This window comes from Lepisosteus oculatus, chromosome 20 (genome assembly GCF_040954835.1).
Source record: "Lepisosteus oculatus isolate fLepOcu1 chromosome 20, fLepOcu1.hap2, whole genome shotgun sequence".
NCBI classification, from domain to species: domain Eukaryota; kingdom Metazoa; phylum Chordata; class Actinopteri; order Semionotiformes; family Lepisosteidae; genus Lepisosteus; species Lepisosteus oculatus.
The window spans coordinates 16,448,408-16,473,514 of NC_090715.1; the positions used below are offsets into that span (position 1 = coordinate 16,448,408).

At 43.4% G+C, this 25,107-nt stretch overlaps 1 protein-coding gene across 2 annotated transcripts; it reads left to right on the forward strand.

The window, feature by feature from the left end:
- Positions 1-1,214: 1,214 nt before the first annotated feature.
- Positions 1,215-20,900, forward strand: tcf25 (transcription factor 25 (basic helix-loop-helix)). 2 transcript variants are annotated; one of them, XM_006641237.3, is made up of 18 exons: positions 1,215-1,544; positions 2,101-2,220; positions 2,784-2,852; positions 3,353-3,480; positions 3,703-3,768; positions 4,599-4,681; positions 6,095-6,225; positions 6,467-6,566; positions 8,107-8,200; positions 8,588-8,680; positions 9,737-9,842; positions 10,784-10,943; positions 12,248-12,335; positions 13,761-13,919; positions 15,107-15,197; positions 15,658-15,737; positions 18,553-18,628; positions 20,548-20,900. In XM_006641237.3, exons 1-18 carry the CDS (start codon positions 1,305-1,307, stop codon positions 20,713-20,715), a joined length of 2,052 nt encoding a protein of 683 aa, XP_006641300.1. In that variant the 5' UTR covers positions 1,215-1,304; the 3' UTR covers positions 20,716-20,900. The 2 variants fall into 2 exon arrangements, with proteins under 2 accessions (XP_006641300.1, XP_069037321.1); XM_069181220.1 differs by lacking the exons at positions 18,553-18,628; positions 20,548-20,900 and adding an exon at positions 18,629-19,319.
- The last annotated feature ends 4,207 nt before the right edge of the window (positions 20,901-25,107 follow it).

Below are 25,107 nucleotides of genomic sequence, written 5' to 3' on the forward strand. Positions count from 1 at the left end.
TCCATGGCCAAGGTATGCAAACAGTCTGTGACAGAACATGTGAAGGGGTTTGTTGACAAAAATGTCGTGATCAACTACGCTATTTTTATGTAACAGTAATAAAAATGATTTCTATACGTCTTCTATGTGTTGACGGTTGTAGATAGTAAAAGTGAAATACACCAATCTTGGTGTCAATCTTTGAGTCATGGTCAAAGAAAGAAATGTATAACCATCTTCAGTAGAATTACGAGTCCCTGACGGTGATAAACTTGAACACGCCAAAGTATCCTCGTCAGCGGCTGTGGAAGTAGCTCCCTCTGGTGGTGAACCCGTCATCCAGCACTTGACCTGTAAGAACTCATTACCTTTATATAGCGCTTTTCTGGACACTCCACTCGAAGTGCTTTACAGGTAACGGGGACTCTCCTCCACCACCACCAGTGTGCAGCCCCACCTCACCTGGATGATGCACCAGTACGCTCACCACACACCAGCTCTCTGTGGGGAGGAGAGCAGAGTGATGAAGCCAGTTGAGGCCATCATTGGTAAAGGTCAGGGGGAGATTTGGCCAGGATGCCAGGGTAACACCACCCCTACTCTTTATTGAGAAACTCCGTGGGACTTTTAATGACCACAGACAGTCAGGACTTCGGCTTTACATCTAATCCGAAGGACAGCGCCTTTTTACAGTATAGTCTCAACGTCACTATACTGGTGCGTTAGGACCAACACAGACTGCAGGGTGAGCGCCCCCTGCTGGACCCATTAACACCTCTTTCAGCAGCAACCTTAGCTTTCCCAGGTGTCCCAGGATGTCTCTCATCCAGGTACTGAACAGGCTCACACCTACTGAGCATCAGTGGGCTGCAAGTAGGAGATATAGCTGCGACTAAGCGTGACAAGTAAATGCATTCATTATTTTTTCACACAACATAAGTGATTGAGAGATTTATCATCATTATCATCATCGTCATCCTTATTATTATTATTATTCGTGCTTAATAATATTATTAATGTTTTTGTGTTCTTCATCATCATTAATTGTATCCCATTAGATAAGGTCTCGTGAATGTAAATGTTGGTGTCGACTCTTACTGCGTTTCTTCTAACTGCGCGAAGAAACCAAATAAAACGAAAGATATTCCACATCAGCTGCATTACAGCGAAACGCTGCAAAAACAACAGTTTGTCTCCAAGCGCCCTTCGTATTTCTATGACGTCACTTCCAGGGAACCACTCGCCGGCTTCCGGTGAGACCGCAGCGAGGGTCTGTCTGCAGGTTGTGCAAACTGGGAGCAGCGGAGTCGTGACATCCCGGGGCAATGTCGAGTCGGGCTCTGCGGAGGCTGAAGGGGAAACAGCGGGGCCAGGAGCCCCTGCACCTCGAAGACCTCCTGCTGCACGGTGGGGGCGCGGAGAAGGAGAAGGAGAAGGAGGAGGAGGGCGATGACGATGACGATGAAGCCCCTGACCCGTGTGTTTTGGTACCGGCCAAAACGAGCAGCAACCGGAAAGCAAAGAAAAACAAGACGCAAAAAAACATCAGCAACCTCTTTGAGCTGGTGAGGCTGCTCACAGCACGAAACAAAATTAAACTGGGCTCTAACACCAGTCCGTACGGCCGCATCAGTGCTATGAGTTTGTTTACACGGGACAGCTGTTACCCACATCCCTCAACATAAATATCCGAGCGCAAATAACACCCAAGAAGCAAAACTAACATTCACTAGCGTAAAGGCGTTCTTGTGGAAGGCTCACACCAGGCTCTTTAACCTAGAGATGTCCACACTTGAATAAAACTAAGGCTTAGGAGAACTGTTTCATAAATCGAATGTGCAGAAGAACGTTTTTGTCCCAGTTGGTTCCCTTCTGATCCCTTGTTGAGGGATATTCCCCGTTTGTCTCTCCCATTTTACCCCGGTATCTGGCACACGTCATCTGTCTGTCGTAACGTGACAATAAAAATAACAATGTGGGAAAAGTACAAACGGAGGTGGACTAAGTGCCCTCTCAGCACGGTTCTATTTGCCCAGGGGGTTTCCTGACAGCAGCGGGTTTCTCGGCCTGGTTTGCGGGGTCGTGCCGCTGCAGATGCGCTGTCTGTGCTCCTGTCTGTAGATACATGAGGCGGACAGCGGCCCCGGGGGGGAACTGGGCTCCAGGCTGCAGGAGGAGGCCGGGGAGAAGAGTGACCGCGGAGAAACCGAGACGGGAGGCGAGTCTGTCGAGGCCGACAAGGTGAGCAGTCGGGCTGGGCGCTGCCCTCGACTCGGAGGAGAGACCGGTGTCGCCGAGCTGTGTGGACACCTGGGTTGGTGCTTTTCGTAAATGAAGCCGAACTTGAACCTTGTTTCGTTAATCCTCGTTTAGTGGTTAGTCCGAGCCGAGAGTATAAATGCTTCATTTAATCGAGCTTGTACAAGACTTAATACACGTTAATGCTTTTTAAAGATTCAGAAATGAGAGGTGTATTGTACGTGCTTTTAGGTGTGGTGATAACTGAAATAATTTTGATCAATTTAAAGACACCACAATATCTGTTGCACATAGCAGTTATAATGTAATGTTTTTAAAAGAACCTTGTAAATATTTTAGCTATGGGTTATCTTCTAATGTGCCCTCAGAGCGTTTTGTTGTAAATGGAAAAAAAAACGTTCCATGTTCATCTTCCATGAAAGTAGTTAAGAATATCAGCTCCTTGGCTGAGTCAATCTGTGTAAGGATTGGTTAAAGGATTTTTGTCTTGGATTTTGCCTTTTTTTTCCTTTGAAAAATGAAGTTGATGCCTTTGTTTTGGTCAGTGCAATGGCAGTGAGAAAGCAAGGAAGAGGAAGAAGAAAAAGAAGAAGAGCATGCCAGAGAATAGTCAGGTCAGAATTTCAGCCTCCTCCACACCTTCCAAAATGTTAGCCCTCTCTCTGTCTCTCCGTTTTGATTAAAAATGGGTAATCAGATGCGCTTGCAAATCAGGACAGTTAAAGCTACATTACATTAAAAAATACATTGATATCCTCCGTGAGTTGAGTTTGTAAGTTAAACAAGCTTGTTGTAGGACCTGTGCCCGGGTGTGGATTAAATCAAAACTCTTGAGCCCTGGACTAATCCTACATTCCTACCCCAAAACCTGATGACCGCATCGCTGCGGAGTCTCTCTCAAACCACAGGCCTCCAGCAGGTCCTGGGGTCTAAGTTTTGCGTTAGTCAGGGCCTTGGTGGGGATAAGTCGAATTGTGCGTCCCATCGGATCGTCCTTGGAGGGCGTGTTTGCTTGGCTGCCTTTTTGGTCTCTCGCTTATGATGGACAAAACGTTAGCTCCTCATGGGCTGAGGCGGCCACCGAGTCCTGAGCCCAGCCCTGTGTCTCGAGCAGCAGGCGGAGGGAGCGGCCGGCGACATCGACGCGCTCCTGGAGACCATGGAAACCAGCAACGGGCTCTGCTACCAGAGCGAGAGCTCCAGCGGCGCTGCCAGCAGGCCCGTGCTGCACGTGGAGCACCGGTGAGCTCCGCCGGGAGCGCAGCCTGGGCGCCGCGGGGGGCGGGGGGGCGGGGGCTGTCTCTGAGGGTGGAAGGCCGACGGTCCCCCTCGTCCTCGAACGTGCTCTGCCATGTTTGTGTTGCTGCTGCGACCCGTTTGCTTTGGAACCTGTTTTACACGACTCCCTGGAGAGCTGCCAGTCCTGACTCGTGCTTTTTCTTCTGCTGTCCACCTCACGACTAGAAATCTGAATCCAGAGACGGAGCTGAAGAGATATTTTGGGGCACGGGCCGTTTTAGGGGACCAAAGGTAGGACTGTTTTTTATCGTTGCGGGTAACTGATGACTTTAATGTTCCCCTTTAATTAACCGGCTCACACATGTCACCAGGCGCATGGTGGCGCGGTGGGCAGGATTGCGGTCTCACAGCGCTGGAGCCCTGGCGTGCTCTATTCATGGAGATTGCACATTCTCCCCGTGTGCGCTTGGGTTTCCTCTGGGTGCTTCTGCTTTCTCCCACATTTTAAAAACGTACACGGGTGGGTTAACTGGCTTCTGGGAGCCCTGGTGTCTCATCCGGGCTGTACCTTGCCTTGTTCCAGTCACTTGCTGGGACAGGATATGGCTCCCTTGCGACTCTGAATTGGAAGAAGTGATTACAAAATGGATGGATGTTTTCCATTTATGTGCAGCCCCCTGGCCACAGCTGATTTCACTGAGCCCCTGTGTCCTTTGCCAGAGGCCAGCTCCTCAGTTTGCTGACTTGGCCTCAGGGAGCTGAGTGCTAGTTTCTGATTCATCAACCTCAGATGGAAAGTACAGTTTCTTTCCTGCCCAGTCACTCTGTCGCCCTTGTATGTAAGTGGCTGGTTATAATCATCTAGGTTTAGATAATGGCCATGACTGCTTAATAAAATGAAGGAAGTGGTTCTTTAAGTTACCAGCAATTACCTAAAAGTCCATGTCTTCCTCATTTTGGAGGACATTTTGGAGGTATTTTGGAGGACAGCTGCAGTGATCTGGGCTTTCCATTCTTGCACAGACTTAGCAGAATCTGATACATGAAAGAGCTCTTCGTATCCAAGCATCTGCGCTTGTTGTGTGGCGTCTAGTGTTGCTGAGTGTCAATTCCTTGGACAGGCCGAGACAAAGGCAGCGGCATGCCCTTCGCAGCACCTGGATGACTGTCTTCAAAAACACCTGGCCACGCTTCACAAGGCCCGGTGAGTCCCGCCGGAGACGGGGCTTCTGGCTTTAGGAGTGTTTCCTGTTCTATGTCGTACATATGACATTAATTGCCATTAAATGCTAATAGCAAGAAGTCATGGGGTGTTATTGAACAAAACCGACTAAAACACAAGAAACTGAGCTCAACAGGCAGATAAAAGTTATTGCCTAACCATGATCGTTTTAAAAATTAATAGTCTCCTGAATTACAGGCCGTGGAAAACTATTTCCTTTTAGTGTTGTGTGTGTCCCTGGCTGTTTTTTTTCCCCATTTCGTAACTAATTGGTGTGAAGCAGTACCTTGAGAATCCCCTCTGTCATTACAAAGGCAGCCATTCAAGGCACTGCAGACCGTTTCCCTCAGCCCGTCTTTGTAACCGACAATGGTCTAATTCTATGAAGCAATATTACCAGCATGGGCAAAGCCTTATAGAATTCAGAAATGCCATTTTCTCACATAAAGAAATATCTTTAGGGCTGCCTCATGAGAGACCCCATTGAGGAGTTATTTTCCTCCTGAACTGGGTCACAAGATAAAACACTTTGAATCCTTGAACATCATCACAATGTAAACATTATCTTAAGTGTTATGTAGGCTGCCATGCAGTGTTAAAGGCTCAGTAACCAAACCCCAAACATGAAGAGTCCAAGCATGCTGTGGTATTCATCAGACATTGAGGCCTTGCTTCCGTGAAGGGAAACAATTGTATGTAACTTAGTTTGGGGGGAGATTTGACAAAGATTACAAATAAAAATAACTTTCTAATATAAACATCATAAGGTCTGGTGGACCCATTTAGGGTTATATATTTATACAAGGATGTCATGTTTTAACTTTTATTAAATTATTTATTTTACTTGCTTTTAATACATATATGGGGTCTGTGTTAGTAGCTCATTCAGACCTGGCACAACTGCTGTTGCGTTGCGTGTGCAGTCTGACCCTCTGATCTCCAGATTGCATGCTCAGACTTCACTCTGTACAAAACATTTCACTTGATGAACCACTAGGGGTATCAGGCCTCTGTTGCACCTGCAAATTTAGTTTCTAAAGTCTTAACCCAGACCACAAATGAAAGGATGTGTCACTGTTTTGTATAAATTGTTTAATGAGATCAGATTGCAGATGTTCATACTGCTGCTAGGCTCTAATGCATATGCAGTTGTCACTTCTGTACATCCTTTCATTCTAACACTAGTCCCTGGATGGTGATCGAGACTGTGTGCGGGCCATAAAATGTCTAAGTACATTTCAGTCATTTCAGACTTCCTGAAAATGATTTAATCCTGTGCATTACAGGAAAATGCACTATATGTGTTTACTTGGGTGTCTTTTTCGTAACAAAACTCATTTATAACCTTTGCGGAAGTGCACTGTGACTTCTTGCATCTCCTACATTTGTTATTAGGTATTTCCATGAGTCTACTGGAGACAAGAGATGGAGTCCAGTATTACACGTTTGAACACAGCAGGGACTATCAGCAAGTTCAGTTCAAATTCCTGGACGCAGTTGAGTCGATGGATCCAAACAACATTGTGGTAGGTGCTGTTGAACAGGTCCTGTGGTGATTTCCTCAGTATGGCGTTTGCTAAATAGTAAAACAAAAGGCATGAATATAGAAAGAAGTCTTCAAAATAAACATTTTCTCTTTCTGTTTTCCTTTATTGCACAGTAGTTGTCAACAATTTGTGCTGTTTTCTTAAAAGGTAACTCTTAAATCTCTAGTAATATGTATCCGCAGTGCCCGGTTTCCTTCTGAATGTGCGTGTTGTCTTGCAGCTCCTGCTGCAGATGAATCCCTATCACATCGACTCCTTGCTGCAGCTTTCGGATGTCTGCAGGATTCAGGAGGATCAGGAGATGGCCAGGGACCTGATAGGTGAGGAGAGAATGGTGTGGTGTTGTGCTATGTGTTAGCTAACAGTACAGTGCCTGGGCACTGTGCAAGCTGAGCAGGTCCAGAACTGGGATAATTCTTCAATACCAACTAGAAGAGCTTAATGTCGATTACATGTGAAATGTAAAAGTGCAATAAAGTTAAAAATGGATGGAATAAAGATACTGCACCTGGAAAATCTGGTGTTCTCTTGCCGTGGTGCTACAAGGGAGTTGATCTGTTCCTGAAAAATTAATAAAGTTGCCTGTTAAACATGTCTTTAATAATATACCAGCACTGGTGACATGCTGCTTTGAAGAGATCTGTGTGCTGTGTTCTGTATGAAGCCACAGTAATGTGGAGATTCTCCATAGCACAGCATGAAGTTTCTGAGAGAGTGAACGTCCCTTACAGGCTCTTGACCAGTATGGTCCTGGCCCTTAGATTTCACTTAGCACTGGCAAAGAAGGATGAAAAAAAGAATATTCCATTATTAGAAGTACACATCCTGTAAAAGAGCTATATAGTATAATTCCCTTAACTAGGGGATTTGTACTTCTGCAGCAAGTAAGAGCTGCTTTTGTCTCTCAGGACTAGGAAATGGGAACTGATGTTCATTGTACATAGAATCTGCTGGAGAGCACTACTGAGCAAAGATCATCTATTCAATAGCTTTTAACTCATCGTGACCAGCAACTCCTGAGGGTTAAGGGTTATGTGGGAATATAAAAATTGCACATGAATCGGTGTTCTCCGAAGTCCTTTTTGCACACTGAAACCTGTGCACTACTGGTGTACTTGCCCTCCAATGTTTTCTTAAATGTATCATGAAAGGCACTTTTCAGAAATAATATTTTCCCCAAGAAATATTTGTATAGTATATTAGGTTAGTAAAAATGACAGCACATAACGACTGGAAACACAGAAACCTCATAAAATACCGGGAAGTCAGATGCTATTGAACACTTAGTTAACTGTACTTCGGAAAAGAATAATGTTTTTCCTGTTCACCAGGCGGTGTTGTACTTATTCCATATCCTGTTATTAATCATGTCAGAATACCAGGATAGCACTACAGAGATTTCCACATGGGGAAGAAGCCAGACTTGTTCCAGGCTTTTCTGCATTAAGAAAGTAGTCAGATTAAAGTCTCGCATCATCAGTCTCCATTTAGACTGATGGTAGAGATGTTGTAATGCCAAAGACTGGGTGTTGAAAAGAACGTATTCGTTTTGCGAGTTTTGCGACCTCTTAGGTCAGAGGAAGAGGGTGGCTTTTCAATGTACATATTCAGTATATTGTACCTTAGTAATACTCAGAAGTGCAGACGTTACACTGAACTCCAAAAGCACTGTAAATTCCATGACATCATTATTATGCAAACAAAAGGCCTTATTTCCAAGTTGAGTTAATTATTTTTTCAAAATACTTTCATGTAGTCTATTCTAGATAAAAAGTATAATTAAAATAAAGCAGTGATTTATATCAAAACTTTAAAAAAAATCTTTTTTTTTTGCTAAGCAATATTTTTTTCTTCTTCCAGAAAGAGCTTTGTATAGCTTCGAATGTGCATTCCACCCCATCTTCAGCCTGACCTCGGGAACATGCAGGCTTGATTATCTGCGGCCAGAGAACAGGTGTGCAGTGGAGTCTTGGGTCTGCCTCTGGTCGTTAATCGCTGCTGTCGGTTAGAATCCTGTAGCGGTATTTGGGGAGAGCTTCATTCTTTTAAATGTCACTTCTGCAGTGGGAGTTGATGAAGTCATTATGGGACTGGTGTAAGATTCTGCATGCTGAAGTCTGGAACTGCTGCAGCCACATGTTAGGAAAACATTCTAGTTTATTTTTTTAAATGCAGCAAGCAGCATTTCCTCCCTTATTTTCCTGTGTGATTGTTGGAGTTTCTTTCCGTCAGACAGCTTTTGTCATTAGAGTTTTATCATCTTGGTCAGTGATGGATCTGTGAAGGGGGCTTGAATCCGTGTTTGATGTGGGGTTGAAGTCTTGCTCTCGTTGTCTCCCAGGGCGTTTTACTTGGCCCTGTACAAGCACATGATGTTCCTGGAGAAGAGAGGGTGTCCTCGCACTGCGCTGGAGTTCTGTAAACTCATACTCAGGTGAGCTGTGACTGGAGCGCCATGTTTCTCATTTTCTGTTTTTAAAAAAATTGTAATTTCCTGTTGTAAAGAACTAGAGAAAAACTGTCGGGCATCTCAAAATACCGTTTCCCTGACTGTAGGGGCTTTGACTTCAGGGCCTTCATTGTTGTTTTCAGAAACAGTAGGGAATCTGTGTGGAGTGACTCTGCACTGTTAGCAGTGAACTGGACTGCAGCACTGTTGCACAGTGACATTTTGAATATTCCCCTTGTATAATGTAGATGCTTCATTAGAGTAGATGATCAGGTTGGTGATTCCAATTGAAGATTATTTAATTGAAGAGCATCAAAAGTAATTTGTCATTTGTAAGAGCAACACGTACATAGCGTTATCAAAAAAATCTATCCATTGTAGTAGATGCACTGACATTTTATTGAACAAACTGTACACTTGAACTGCTGAGCTGTTGGGACCTGGTGTTTCGAATGCTGTGCGGCTGGCAGTACGTAACCAATCATAAAGGTTAAGCATGATGAACATGCTGTCAAGATGTCGTACGTTTGTGAGATTGTGGCCTGTCGTTGCTGGACAGTTTGGCTGTAATGTCTTGCTGTGTGAGAAACTGCAGGCTGCGAATGTGTCACAAGGGAATATTGCTACCTTTCTGTGTTTTTCTTTCTTGATTTCCACTAGGGCTGACATTCAACAGGTTAAATCACCTCATCATGCTTAGTCAAAATCCTCACTAATGAAACCATTAAGTGCTTATGCACCAGTCACAATCACTGGAGAGACCAATTAATCAAAGTGATGCTAAAAGCATTTTATCAGTATCCATTGTCTATATACTTTATTCTTTTAAAACACTTCTGTTTAAGTAAAGTGGTAAGTTTCTTCTGATGCTTAGTCTGTAATGTGCAATTAGAGATCCTAATTGAACTACAGTACATGAATTCTGATGTCAGCAATGATCAGCAAGAGCTGAAATGTCATCATTCAGCTCAGACATGTTAATCAGCAGCTTCATTGGTGTCCTATGCAACTGAGAACTCTTCAACGTTTTTTCCTTCAAAGTCTTGATCCTGATAACGACCCGCTGTGCATGCTGCTTCTGATCGATTTCCTGTCGCTGCGGGCGCGAGAGTATTCCTTCCTCATCAGGCTGTATGATGAGTGGGAGGTAAGGAGGGAGAATAAAGCTGGCCATCTTTGCTTTTGTGTGCCAATCTGAATGCACATCATTAATTGAACTATCACTATAGGTTTAACCACCCATTATAAATCAGTGTTCATTTCTAAGCTCTTTCTGTTGTCTCTGGTATTACAGAAAGGCATTAAAGAACTAAGCAGGTAGTAATTTATTTGAATACACCTATATCGTACAGTGTATATATGTAGATATGTGCATATCAACACATGAAAGTATGGAGTCTTAGAGATACTCACGTGCTCAACTCCATCTTCATTCCCCTTTTACGACAACCTGTATTTTTATGATGTAGTTCATCCTGCACCTTAAATGCTGCCTGAAATTTTTATTAACTACTATGTAGTAAATATTTGCTTTTCTGTCCTGCCCTGGCTGTTAATTGACAGAACATTCTTATCAATTTGTGATCAAGCAACCCCCCATAACCCCATAATTTAAACTGTTATTGCTGTGCATTATGGTCATTTTTCTATCAGTTGATATGCACAACTTCCAACAAGAATCTAAACAATAGGTACTGTATACCTTTGCTCCCTGTACTGTTGTACTTTTAAACAGCAGATATGCTGCTGTATAGTAGGTTTGTGAGCCCTGAATACCTCTCGTGCAAGTCACAGTTATGTTTAGGTCTTATATGTAATTTCGAATTGCACACCTTGAAATTGGCATATTTAAGGATGGTGAAAACAGTCCTGAGACATCAGCATTCTTACAAATGAGAGGCAGCATAAAGGCGTTGTCACGAGTCATTGGTACAGGGCTTTCAGTCTTCTGAAGGGTTGAACTATTTTTCTTCCCTGTCCCTCAAACTGCATTTTCTCAGTTACACTAGAGGATATGACAGAAGTAGTCATAATTTTTTAAGTTTTATAAGTTGTTTGTGTGGTGCAACGCTGTTTTTGCTCTTCCAGGTTCATAGGAACTTGTCCCAGCTCCCGAATTTTGCCTGCTCGCTTGCACTCTCCTACTACTTCCTCAGCCTTCAGGATGACGTGAGCCCAGAAGAAAGCACCCGGATGAAACGGAAGTCAGACGAGCTGCTCCAGAGCGCTCTGATCATGTTCCCGAGCGGTGAGTTGCGTGACGAGGAGTGACGCTTCTCTGTGAGTCTTTCCGGGAGGGCGCAGGAGGAGTGCGGATTCTCTGAGGCCATGCGGTTGTTTGCTGTCTTGGAATGCGTAAAATAATCTTTAATCTCCGTAAAAAAACGCACAGGATCCCACGAGAGAAAAAGGATGTAATGAATTCCAAATAGAGATGAGAAATTATTTTGAAAAGGCCAACCAGGTTTTGCAAATATATGTACAAAGATCTGTATGGAATACTGCAGTATTCCAGGAGGAGACAGTGTGTGTCGCAGGAAGGGTAGATCTCCAAGGCCCAGTGATGGTATTCTGTCAGTTCTATTTAAGGAAACCGAGATGTTATTTAGCGTAGGAGACTGGTGCAAAAGAAATTCAAAAAGCAAATTTGGGACTGGGAAATCACTTGACAGGTGATTTTCATGGTAGATAGGTGTTGCATGTATATAAAATGAATATGTAAACTGAAGGTATAAAATGGCAAACAGCTTTAAGAGCCTATTTAGAGAGGGACTTAAGTTGAATCACTTCTGCTTTTGAAACATGTGCCTTCTGCTCGTGTAACGTATGTGTACTGAAGAACTGGAGAAGAAAACATCAGTGCACAATCTAACCCCTTCTACCAGTTCAGGGTTGTGGAGGAGCCAGAGTCTATACCAGCAAGCTTCGGGCGCAAGGGAGGGTACAGAATCACACACGCTCACAGGTAGAGCCAGTTTTATCAGAAACCAGTTAACCCACCAGTGGACTAGGGGAAGAAATCGGAGCACCTGGAGGGAAACCCATGTGGTACTCAGGGAGAACATACAAACTCCACACGGACAGCATCCCAGGTCTGGAGTTGAGGCAGGGCTTTGTCCTTCTCTCGTGCAAAGAGCTTCCGCAAACACTGATCCAGTGCCTCCGGCTGCCTGCAGCGCATCTGCGTTGACTGGACTGCAGGCCTTCACCACGACGTCCTGTCCGAGCCTTAATAAGTGTGGTGGGGGGAGAGGGTCTGTGTCTCTCCTCCAATTCCTTATCCATAGTGACTGAGTGAGCCAGAATCTCGGAGTGCCTGCGTGCACCTGTCTGTGGAGGGTCTGCCTGGGACAAAGCCGGCTTTCATTTTCTTTAGGGTCCTGGCAGACACGAAGTGGGACGCTGCCAGTAAGAGATTGTAAAGTGTTGCGTGTTTCATGATGGGTTTCCACGAGCGCTCGCGTGTTTGATTGCGTGTGCGTGCGAAGGTCCTGCTGTAGAAGCGCCTGCTGCTTGTTCCCGTGACTCACTGCTGGTTCTGTTTGCCCATAGTTCTGATGCCCCTGCTGGACCTGTGCACGGTACAGCCCGACGCTGCGGTGTCCTCACATGAGTTTTTTGGACCGAAATGCCAAATAGGGTAACCAAAACGTCAATATACCAACTACGGTTTTTGTCATTATCATCATAGTACTAATGGCTTTATGGATACGTAGTACGTAAGTGTTGCAGTGCTGTGTTAAGTATTTTGATTTATTTTCTTTACAAATCATTATGGGTGTAATTGAGATTAAAATAGTCTACATGGAAATTCAGTGTCCATTTCTTTAGACAAAGTCCTAACTCATTTAACACCCAAGCTACGAAAGATAAACATCTTAAACTGCAGGAATTATATTTGAATTAGATACACATCGTTTAGCAGTGATTTTATGACACTGCTAAAGGATGTTAGGAATATTTGAATAAGCTTCCATGAAAGCTTTCTTGCTTTCCTTGGTTTTAGTATAATCTTTTAATGCAGTGTGTTATAACGTGCTGCTTCAGACAAGTTCACAGTTGTCTCTCTCGCATTCCAACCCCACCGAGCTCTGCATCATCATAGTCAAGCTCACCAAGAGCTCTGCTAGATAGAAGAACGTTGTAACTAGGTACAGGTACGATCCGAAGCCAAACCAACTTGCTTGGAATTTTTTAGTCCCTAAATTGCCTTAGATAGCATTTCTCAGGCCTGTCCTTGTGGACCACAATGTCTGCTGGATGTTTTTCTGCTTGATTAGACTTTTTCTGAACTCTTGTTTCAAGGTAAACTGTCTAATAATGTGCAGAACCTCATTATATCTGGTTGAAAACTTCCCAACTTAATGAGGAGTAGCAAGGTGGGAATGATCAGTGTTTCTTTTTTCATTCTGCTTTAATCCATTGGTTGCATTCTAGGCAACATGCCTGCATGAGGGCAGCTCACAGATTAGTATGGGGTTGAAACCAATTACAAACCCTATCAGTGTATTACAATAATAACGTTTTGGGGCACTCCATTCAAAGCACTTTACAGGTAATGAGGACTCCCCTCCACTACCGATGAGTATCTCCCACCTGGATGGTGCGACGGCAGCCATAGTGAGCCAGTACACCCCCCCCCACCAGCTCTCAGTGGGAGGAGAGCAGAGTGATGAAGCCAGTTCAGAGATGGGGGTTATAAGGAGACCATGATTGGTAAAAGCCAAGGGGGAAATTTGGACAGGATCCCTTCTCTTTTCGAGAAACGCCTTGGTCGGGACCTGGATTAAGAGCCTGAGCAAATCCGTGTTTTTGCCACAATGATGCTGTTTTCTCCCCCAGGTTTTTGTGCATCGGCCCATGTGCTGTACTCTGGCACTGACTGGCAACTGCATCCTAGCTTAGTGCAGGATCCTGACATGTATCCATAATAAAACCGTTGGAACGCTGTTGAGAGTCATAAGCAGCATTCTGGATGAAGGGAGGTTTGCAAACTGGAGTTTCTGCGGCGGGTCCTGATGCGAGCGTTGGGGCCTTGGTCATGCACTCTGTCCCTCCTCCACAGGCAGCCCCCCGCGCTGAATGAGCTGGTGTCGCTGTTCGTGGGCCGGTGCCACCTGCTGTGGAAGGATGGGGGCGTCATGGTGTGGCTGGAGGGGAACGTCAAGGAGGTCTTGCGGAGAGTGGACTCCCAGAAGTCCCTCGCGGAGGACTCCGAGAGCAAGTGAGCTGCTGTGAAACCGCCCGGCTCTCCGGTGGCGACAGGTCTCAGAGACAGGGGCCCTGGGTAGAACTAAAAAATCAGTTTTTGACTGTTAGACAAGGAAAATTAAAAGCATCTGACCATAATTTCCTTCAAACCCAAAGCATAGTACACACACTGTTGGGCTTCCCAGCTCTGCTGAATCTGTTAGGCCCCGAACGGTTATATAAAAGAAAATAAAAAAAAACTGACTTCCTTCCAGCATCATGAATCCTCAGCCTGACTGGTTTTGTTGCCTGATCAGATAAACTTGTTTAGCAGACTGTTAGCTGCACAACTCTTACTATCAGCTGGATCTTGCTGAGCCCCAGTACTTCTCTACAATGAGTTGGGAGCTCTGTTGTAGGTTTTATAAAAATCAGAATTGCTCAGGAGAAGTGGGAAATTCATGCTCCATGGGAAATCCATATAAAGATGGGCTACAAATATTACCGCGGTTTATAGTTTATCCAACTTGGCAGTGGTTTGAAGATGTGAATGAATAGTTTGAAGCACATGTAGTGCTTTCGTGCTTCTGTGGGTATTTACTGACGGCTTCCTTATTGTTACCATCAAGTCTTAACTGATGTGTTCACCATGACTGAAGATCAAGCTTTCATGTTAAACAGATCCATAGCCAAATGCAAAAGTCGTGGGAGAAGGAGAGGAAGAGTTTCCAGGAAATGTACATTTAAGACGAGGTGCCAGTCAATTCCGTACAATTTGGGAAATATTCAGTATGTCCATGTAAAACGTGTAACAGTGAGTCCGCTTCAGTTGTCTCAGAGCACACGATCTTGGGCCTTAAAGGTTGAAAGCTAACCTTTTGTGAAGACAGTATTTATCACTTAAACATTCAAACATGTAACAGTAACCTATTACAATCCCTAGCTGCACCACAAACTCCTCTGGCAGGACACAAGTAGCAGCTGTGGGTGAAACAGCTACCCTTGGCTGCAAACCTTTTACTTTATGTGCCAAGAGGAATTAGAAGTCTCTTTAGACTGTTTGGCTTCGTAGTGTTGTGAAAAAGTGAAATCTTTGAATACATGTTCCCATGAGGATATCTTTATGTATGTCATGTGTGTTCTGCTGGGGCTCTGTGTCTTGAGAGGGCAGGGAGATGCACTGACAGACCACTTTGTCTTGTGTTTCCTGACGACTTGCAGGAGAAAGCTGAGGTACCAGAGTGCCCCCCGAAACATCCACCGGCACGTCATCCTGTCTGAGATCAAGGGGGCTGTGGCCACGCTGCCTCTGGTGAGACGGGAGGGTTTGGGCACTCGCTCTGGGCTCTTCAACAGCACGAAAGAATCGCCCGATAGGCGTTCTGGGGGTCCTTTCTTGTTGGGGAAGGAGGGGGTCACAACAATCCCAAAAGAAAAGGACTGTACGCATGAAACTAGTCGAAATAGCAGAAGGTCTTGTCATTTGTTTTTTTTTCTGCCGTTTCTGTTTAATGTCACTGTCCCGCATTTTAAAGGAAACCTTCAGAAGTAACAATTTTGAGAGATGTTTCAGTTGAAAAAGAATGGTGATTCGTCTGGTTTCAAGCCCTGTTTGTGTTTTATGTATATGAACAACTTGGGTGGGAAGGGCTGAATGAAGTTTGTCGAAGACTCTTGGAGGTGCACTCAGTCTTCCAACAAAACTGGACCATGTTTATGGGAACAGTGTTTCTTCTTGCGTTCTGATTATTTGCCCATTTGCTGCCTTTTAGGAAGTGACCACTCAGCCAGTGATGGGCTTCGACCCTTTACCTCCACTGGATTCAATGGCTTCTTACTCCAGGCCCGAAAGGTAAAGATTTTAAGGCTCCAAGCCTGTAACTCTGCATACGACATGTGGATCAAGCTGTGTGTTTCTAAGAAGGGATCTGTGTCTGTGCGAGTTGTCTGTTGTCTTCAACACGTAAGGGTTAACTCCACACAGCATAAAAATTAAACTCAGTGTTGAGTGGTGGCTCTGTGGCTCAGGATCTGCGCCTGTGGCTGGAAGGTTGCCAGTTCAAATCCCAGAGCAGGTGAGAGTTTTTCCAAACAAAGGGTGATCTGCGGGGGAAATGTGAAAAGCTAAAATCTGTGAATGAATGGACTAGGTCTGAAAAGAAGTTTTTATTCATTGAGAGGAGGGGAAAGGTGTGATTGAAGTTAAAGGGTAGCATGAGCTTCTGATACCTTCCTACAGTAGAAGTTCTGAATTCCCTGCAAATGGATGCAGACAGATGGGTCAGTAAAATCTTGGCTGAAGGAGATGGAATGGGGATCTTGTCAGCTTTGAGAGGTCCTTCATCAATATTAAGTATATAAAAAGTAAAGCAATAATGTAGACATGCTGTTAGAATGTTTCATTTCATGGTGAATATGTACAACAAGCAGTTTGCCAGATCGAGAATTAAAAACAGTGCATTACTGTGTAAGAGCTGCAGGAGTTTTGTACTTGAGAGTTCGGAGTGTCAAAGTGAAGTGAAAAGGTATTTGGTCACAATATTGTAGTTTTACACTTGGCAGTGATTACCAGCACGTTTTATAACATGCTTTGCAAATTATTCCTCTCATTGTTGATTGCAATGGTATGGAGGTTTAAAAGGTTTTGTTAATAGGTTTTCATGTGGTTTTTCTGAACCTTAATTTTCCTTATTTCTTCACTTATTCAATTGATGTCAAAATACAATACTGACTATCGTCAATCTCATCTGCTTCAGCAATGCAACTGCAGTATAATGGGAGTTGTTCATCACTGTTACACCAGGTCATCTACTAATACATTCTACTAGCAATAATTGCAAGATGTGAATTCTTCCATATACAGACATTATAACTTATCAGTATCTTAATCAGTTACTTGCTAAACCTAAAAAAAGGGATTCTGCTTGGGGTCTCTGGAATATCTCCACACTGTTTGAGCCTGCAAACAAAGGGCCAAACTTTAAATCGCGTTAGGTTTTACATGCTGTACGAGATTTTTTTCATATGTGTTAGGTGTATTGGACTGTGGAACTACAGTTCCAGGTTGGGGAACAAATGTAGTGTCCAGAAATCAGACTTTATATTTGAAAAGAAGCAGTTAAAAACACAGGAACAAAAATAATCCTGTCTTACTGTACCGAAACTCTCTGAAACATTTGATTTTTTTCGTACTTCACAATCATTTTAAAAATGAATACCCTTTCACAGAACACAGTTGTTGCTGCTGTTGTAGCTTTCAATTTCATATAAACTTCTTTATTGTCATATTTCACTTTCACATAGGATGGCAGTCACACAAACACATACTGTGGATTGTCCAGTGCGTATGTGACACATGCAGATGTGTTGTGTTTTTAGGCCTCTGCGTCATTGTGTTGAACGTTAAGAAACAATTATGAATGAAGATGAAGTGTTTAAAGAATCCATCAGATTCCTCAGATGTGAGGTCAGCTCTGGCGCAGTGTATCTGATTGGATTTTGTAACGATTGCTTACATAAGTACTGTATAAACTAGGGGCTCTTTCATCTCACTGTCGTCAGTGGAAAAAAAAATATATTTTGGTCCTATTTTGCCTACAAGGTATATTGAATTAAATGATCAATTATCTCATTTGCTTTGCTAGGAAAGGAAAGGGCATCTTTTTTTCAGGAAGTTTATTTTGCTGTTTGAGGTTTGCATAATCTGTTTGCTCTGTGAGTGTGTGAAAAGCTGATGTCACTAGTCAGAGTTGCCCCTGCGAGGTTTATATCCTCTGATCATTGTTTGTCATAATGTTAAATGTACTTTTCTTTGCAGAAGCAAGCTGATAGCTCTTTCCTGACCAATGTGGTTGTAGTCGTTTTACTATTTACTTTAAAAAATAAAAGTATTGTGTATTAATCGGGCTTCTGGCACTTGGCTGAAGCTATTACTTTGGTCTTGTGATAACTATTTAAAAATCAAACTGATTTTGATGTAGAAGGCCATTTGTTGCCCAGCTGAGAGCAGCTGTGACAAGCAGTGATATGGCTGTTTTTTCTTCTTTTAATTTATCTGAGCTTCCTTCATATCTAAGTAATGCCCTAAGCACTATAAAGCTGACAGTTACTACAAGAAAAGTTTTGTTGTTGGGAAGAAACTTGCTTCTTGCGCTTGAGCTTAGATCCAGATTTGTCTGAGCCCGCAATCTTTAAGAACAGGAAAATAATGTAAATTTGACCTCCTCACTGGTGTTTCTTATCCTCTTGTGGAGTGTGTAAATTACTGAAGAGAGCTGAGCCACAGACGTTATTTAATTTATCATCATCCGTGGTCAATAGGCAGGACAATAACCTATACCAATGACAGGTATGATGCGGATGCCAGTGTATCACAGGGCACACAACTGCACAGACACGGTTTAGAGACGTCAAGTCAACCCAGCCAGCAAGTGCTAGGAATGTGGAATTAACTAGAGAGCACGCCGAAAACCCACACAGTCACAGGGTAACCATGCAAATGCTGGACAGAAGGAGCTAGAATTCAAAATCGATCCCAGAACCCAAGGGCTTTGAGGCAGCAGCACTAACCATGAAACTACTGTGCCATCCTGTAGCAACCTTGTAATGTAAGCATGCTGTTTTTTTCAAAAGAAATCTGATGTTCCTTTCCTCTTCGTCCTCCCTAGAGTCAATCGAGGAGCGTCCAGCGAGAGCACGTTGTCACTGTTTTTCCGTTCTCTCTTGCCAAACTTCAACCTGCAGGTGAGTGGAGCTTCCATTCCTGACAGGCGCCTGGGGCAGAGGGCAGCCCAGCTGATGAGAGGCACTCATGTGTTTTTAGTGGAGGACAAGGTACAGCATGATGGCTGTGTTCCTCTTGTGCTCAGCCTTGCTGTGGCATCAGGTCAGTGACAGTTGAATACTCAAGTGAGGCCGCCAACAGCAATGAGGACCATGCTCACATCTGACCTGCCACTAGAGGGTGTTAGGGCTTCTATTGATTATGTACAGGTTCACATGTGGCGCATTAATTGGTTAATGAGATAATTGGTGAAGGGCTGAGAGCCGCATTCCCACATGGAGGTGGTTTGGTGGGAATTGTCCCTTTTCAGAAAGCACATGAATGGCATGTGGGGCAGTTGTTTGCGCCTTGCAGCACTGTGGTTCAGTTCCTGGGGGTCTACTTGTGTGGAGTTTGTATGTTCTCCCCACATTTACTGTTTATGGGTTCCCTCCAGGTGCTCTGGTTTCTCCCCACAGTCCAAAGAGACAGTGATGAGCGTGTGCATATTTGTGTCGGTCTTCCCTGTGGTCCTGAACTGGGAGAGAGTTGAGAAAATGGATGGGTAGAAAGCAAATAATAACCTCTCTGTGTTAGCTTGTGCACTGATCTAACTGTTATGAATTTAACTGGAAGAGTACTTTCACGTGAGACTTGCTGGATTTTGTGTAGGAACAAGCAATAGGTTTATTCCATGCTGAAAAAAAGAAGAAATAAAACACAACGTTTCGGCCGAAACATGTTCTCTTTCTTCTTTTTTTCAGCATGGAATAAACCTATTGCTTGTTCCTTTGCAGCCTACGCATGCTGACGCAGCTCCCCACCTGAACTCTTACTGGATCTTGTTAGACCTGAGGGAATAGCACAATGTCCAGCTTTAAACTAAGAACATGCTTCTGTTGCCACTGCAGGTACACTGTTGTGTGCAGGCTAGGTTGGTAACAAAGGGGAACATTTTCCTTATCTCTGAGATGTTCGCCTTGAGATCCATAAGCAGATGAGAGCCTTCTATTTAAAATTAAATGAAAAATACTGTTATCTCAAAATTGCATTCATTTATTAGCAGTATGCAATGTGACTGCAGTTACAAAGCAATCTCAGTGTCTGCGGTTTTGGACTTGAATGTTTCCCAGATAAATTACACAATGTGTTCGTGTTATACAACACATTTTGATCCACAGTAGAAATGCAGAGAAAGAATATGCATTTAATGACATAGAATATCATTATTTCGAATTTTCCATAGCTTTCAGGGATGAAGTGTTACTTTTACATCAGTGATTGATTCTGATATGAGTAATGTTTAAGAAGGGTGTTCTTGTAGTAAATAAAAATGTTCTTTTGCAAAATGCAAAGGACTGATTTTAGAATACTTGGAGAGAATTCAAGTAATAATGACCATTTCCTTATACATACATAGAGCTTTTCTGGACCCTCCACTAAAAGTGAAAAATAAAATCATTTGAAAAAGCAGTTGCACACTAATTGTTTTAGAATTTCTACCTGTTTGACCTTAACAATATCAATATAAACAATATGGGACTACTAGGCTTTTATTTTGGTTTGGCACCTTGGGCAGAATTGAAATTGGTTTTGTTAGTCCTGAAAGTGAAGAAGAGATGTGAATGTGCCTCTTTTTTAAAAATAGAGAAAAATAATACAGTGAGGTCCTTTTAAACCTTTATCGTACCAGACATTCAGAAACGTTAAGGCACAAGATTATATTTCTTGTTGAGAAGCCTGTGTATAAAAGCTTGAAAACTGCAAAATGAGTGTTGGAGAATGCCTGGGCACCAGCCCAGCTCAGCTCTCTCCACCACAGAGAAAGCTGTGTTCGATTGCCGGGGCAGCTCGGCTGGTGCTCAGGCCTCTGTGACTTGACAAAAGCTGTTGGTCGTAGGGCGCTGCCAGAGCCGAGGATGACCTGGAAGTGGCCCGCGCTGGGCGAGAACTGAACCAGGAAGTGAACCGGCTGATGGTGGCCATGAGGGACATGCTGGCCAATATCCAGTTTCAGGAGCCTCCCAGGGAGGACCACCCTGATCGGGATGAGGAGGAGTGGGAGTGAGACTTTGGGCTTCGCCTGGAGGGGAGGAAGAGCGAGAGAGAAGAGGATTGCTGAGCAGCAGAAAGCAGGGTGATGATTTTGGACAACAGTGGCAACAACATTGCATTCAAAAACTGTCTTTTCAGTTTGATCATATCTCTCTGCACTATTCCTTAATTAAAACCGTGTGATCTGTCTGTAGCAAACCTGGAGTTTTTTTTCTTCAAAATGCATTGTTGTGGCCGTATGGGAAAGGCAATAAGTAGCTCCCATATTTATTGGGAGTAAGTATGTGTAAGTGGCGATCGGTCCATGGGCTTCTGACGAGAGTGGTGGTTTATGAAATGTGTACAGCAGTAACGGCCTTCTTTTATAAGATAATTTTGTAAACTAAAATGTTTTAACAAATAAAGGGTGTGCCTGATATATTTTTAAAAATGAACAGCTGAAGTCTACCACCTATGAAAATGATTAAACAAAACAGAAATCCACAATATTAACTAGGAAGGTCTGCTGTTTGCTGTGTTTCACGCTTGGGATAATTGCTTTTAAAAGCTCTATAGAGCTTATTAATATAATTGTAAAGGGATAGAGTTAAAATTAAAAGTTCCTGATTTACCAAGGCACTGTTATTGTTGTGCATGAAGAGCTTTAATTAATGAAACCCTCGTCCTGCTTTTAGTAATACATAGCTCAATTCTAAAGTTAATTACTGGAACACAGCGAGCAGATGGTTTGTTAAATTTGAATTATGAACTCACAGCTTTGTTAATGTTATACCATGGCTGAAAAATATGCTGTTTGACAAGGTTATACTCATTTCACAGAACACCAGGATTGCATTGGCTTCATTTGCCTTTACATCAATTAATAAACATACCGAGAAGGGATCAGAACCATTATCTAAATTTAATTTTGAATAAAGAAGTTAAGCTTTATTGGAGTTGTGATGTATGGATTTATGTTTAAATACATAATCTTGTTGAAAATACCAACAGAGTGAAGAAATATGGCTTGTGCTATAGTCACACCTTCCTTTACTACTTTCAATTGTGAAGACGTGATGTGTTCATAATGAAAACCTTAGTTTTAAGATTTCATGCCTACCCTTTGGCTATGTAAAGAACATAAGAGATTAGTTTCAACTATGACAGATTGGAAAAGCGTTCTGAAAGTAAAAGAAACTCATCAGAATAAGTTTCTTCTTCAGTTGGTCATGTGAAAGATCACACTATTTCAAATTGTGTGTTGAACTTTTTATGAAGCTGTGATTTTAAATTCACATGCTCATAATTTTTCCTTTGATACTTTGATACTTGCTGTTAATTCAGTGAACAGAGCACTGAAGAGAGATGGTCCAAAGCAGTTCAGAGGAAATGTGTGTTTTCTGATGTGGATTTGTACAGTATAGTCACTTTGTTAGCTGCCAAGCTCCATTTTTCTGCTGGTCTGTAGGAATAAGCATGTCTGTGCCCAGTTTGTATATAAGTGGGAGACATTAAAGAAAAACTGCTGGAAATGGTGTTGGTTAGCCAGCAGGTGGCTATTTTTTCCAGCCTGTCAATTTCAAGGCTCAGGAATGAGACAATGAAGCACTGGCCTGTCCACGCTGGTGGACATGGTATTTTTGTGTATCAGCAGGTGAATTCACTCTGGTATCTAAAGCAGGTTATGAAATCTGTACAGGAACATTGTGAAACATTTCTTAATTTTTGTGAAGGTGAAAGTTCTCGGATAAATATTTTGCGACTCTGGCACAAGGGCAGCCCAGGCAAGTGTGGTCTGAACAGGGACAAGGAGTCCTAAATGCTGTGATTCTAAAGTAAACATGTTTTTTGTTTTTTTTACATCCAGATGAAGGGACACCCTTTGTGAGTCCTTGCTTCTGGCAAATAGTGATCAGCCAAGAGATTCTTCACGTTTTCTTCTAAAAGTTCCCCTGTTAGCACACACAAGACATTTGTCTGATCTACTCCAGAAATAATGAATTGGAGCACATGATTCCAAGATTTAAAGGAAATCACATGGTCTTTAATGATGTCTAAGCTAGAATGGGGGCACTTAGAACAAATAAGCTCTAACAGACATATTCACTAATCGAGGGGAAAAAAATACAGTTTTTTCAATTCATTCCTCAATAGCAGAATTTGAGTTTTTTAGCTTTCTAAGAATGGAGCACAGCGGCCTGGACTATAACCTTGCCAAAGTAAACCCAAAATTTAATGCATGTGTTGTAGGGACACATTTTGAAAACAGCAGTTGGATTCAAGGAATCCACTGTACAAAATCCATTCAGTAGTGGGATAAATGTGTGTAAAACTGGAGAACAAATGTAAGTACTTTAAAGCGATCAACAGGACACAGTCTTCTGCTGCTCCCTGTTATATCTCCCAATAAAAGAAAGCTCTTTTCTTTGTGATCTGTGGGAAGGAATTTGGAGGCAGAGGATATCAAAGGAAACAGCCACGAACCCTCAGGTAATGTCTGAATTTATTGAAGTGAGTCAATAGGTCCTGAAAATGAGAAACCATAGCAAAAGAAGGCAATGCTGCAGAAGACGTTACTGCCCAATGGAAGAGGCCATGGAGAAGGACCCCCTCTGTGAAAGGAGGTCTCACAAGCTAGCAAAGCTGGGTCAGGTCGGTACCTCCAAGGAAAACCAGCTCGTTGCTGTAAGTGTTGGCGTTGGACCAGTATGTGGAGCTCTTCCCTCCGAAGTGGTGTCCCAGTGTGGTGACCAGAGACTCTAGTATAGGAGGAGCCTTCTGTAGGAAGAGAGGTGCATCAGATCCTGACTCCTGAACAGGTCCTTGAGGATCCCAGGACACTTCATGAAAGAACAGGGGCGTTAACCCTGTGATGTTCAGGCTAGAGTCCATACTGGGCTTGTACAATCTGGCCTTCCTAAGTGTTCCTCTTAATCCAACAGGTGAGGCAATTTCTCACTTCCCTACCTGATCTGTTGTGGAGTGCGACTGCTGGTGTGCAAGAGATCACAGATGGATGAAGTGAGTTCCTTCTATCTGCAAGCGCTTTGGGATTCATCTGGGTGAAAAGAACTAATGTAAGTCATTAATAATTGGCAGCCTGATTGTATCTGGTCTGCCTTGCCTTTCTTATCCAAGTTTTTACACATGAAGGTCATATGAAACTAGTTCTGGCTAAGGACTACGTTACAGCTTTTTTCACCTGCCTCTTTCTTTTACAGTTAAGGATGTGTCTGCTGGTCCTCTTAAAATCCTCTTTTAGTTACTGAAATTGTATGCAGTCAACACAGGTTCAGCTTCCCTCATCTTCAAGCAGTTTTAAAAACAAAATACACTTATTGGTAATTAAATGATTTTCACTTTTTTTTTCTGTCGGAAGTTAATATTTTTACAAGTGCAGTGAAACTTGTATATTTCAACATATATCTGCACCCTGACTAAAGCAGTTGGAGAGAGGGACCCTCAGTATTCGGTAGAGTGTGGTGATCCAAGCGCTGAGGAGACAGCACTTTGTAAGCTACTGTTTGCAGAACACACATTCTTTCAAAAGCGCATGACAAGTGTATGGAACAGCTGGTATGAAAAAAATAAATGCAGTCCTTGTCCTTGTTCCATAAGTTACCTGGAGCTGTGTCATGAGGACCATTCATGAGCCCCAGAGCCCTGCCGGTCTGAGAAAGGCAGGCTTTGATATTATTGATGTTTTCCCTGCCGCCCCCCTGTGAAGGACTGATGTCCTGTACTGGGATGGCGTGACCACTTCCAGGAGTAGGGCTTTCTGATGGTGGACAGAAGGATGTTAGCCATGCTGAGAAGCTACTGTCCTGCTTCTGATATTTGTCCTGGGGGTCATGTAGCTCAGCTCCACATCCAAGCACTACAGCTATTGCACATAGAAGTGGTGTAATAGGTGTAACAGACCCCAGCCCCAACCAGAGGAGTCTCAAGGGTCTGCACACACAAATGCTCACGAAGCCTACAAGGTGTAAACTCAAGGAGGGGCTGTTATATACATTTTCTGGTTTTTGCAAACAAATAGCATCCAGAAACCATCCAAGCACCATGTGAGGCACTGAGAGATGGCTTTGGAAGAAAGCCTTCTGTTCATGAGACAGAAGCAGGGTAAGGGGAGGATTGCCGCCCGGGGGAGAAGCAGATAGGATAGGCTCTGGAACTGGCCACTCCCCCAGACTAATGGGAAGGTGTTTAAGTGCAGCCAGGTGGAAAGGAGTCTGTGTCTACTGGGCATCAGCTTGGGAGAAAGGAGAGCAAGAGCTCCAGAGTGAGTTGTCACCATAGCTTTTGGCTGTGGGTGTATCACAAGTGCTGGGCAGGCAAGATGGCTTGGATGCTCTTTTTCCAGACTCGCAGGGATGAAGTGTACTGACAAGGAACAGGTCTGACCACCTGAACCTGTATGATGAGT

Coding starts and splice junctions, on each gene's coding strand:
- tcf25 (XM_006641237.3), top strand. CDS start 1,305: ATGTCGAGTCGGGCTCTGCGGAGGCTGAAGGGGAAACAGCGGGGCCAG. Junction 4,682..6,094: donor GCCACGCTTCACAAGGCCCG/GTGAGTCCCGCC, acceptor ATTTGTTATTAG/GTATTTCCATGAGTCTACTG. Junction 6,226..6,466: donor TGGATCCAAACAACATTGTG/GTAGGTGCTGTT, acceptor GTTGTCTTGCAG/CTCCTGCTGCAGATGAATCC.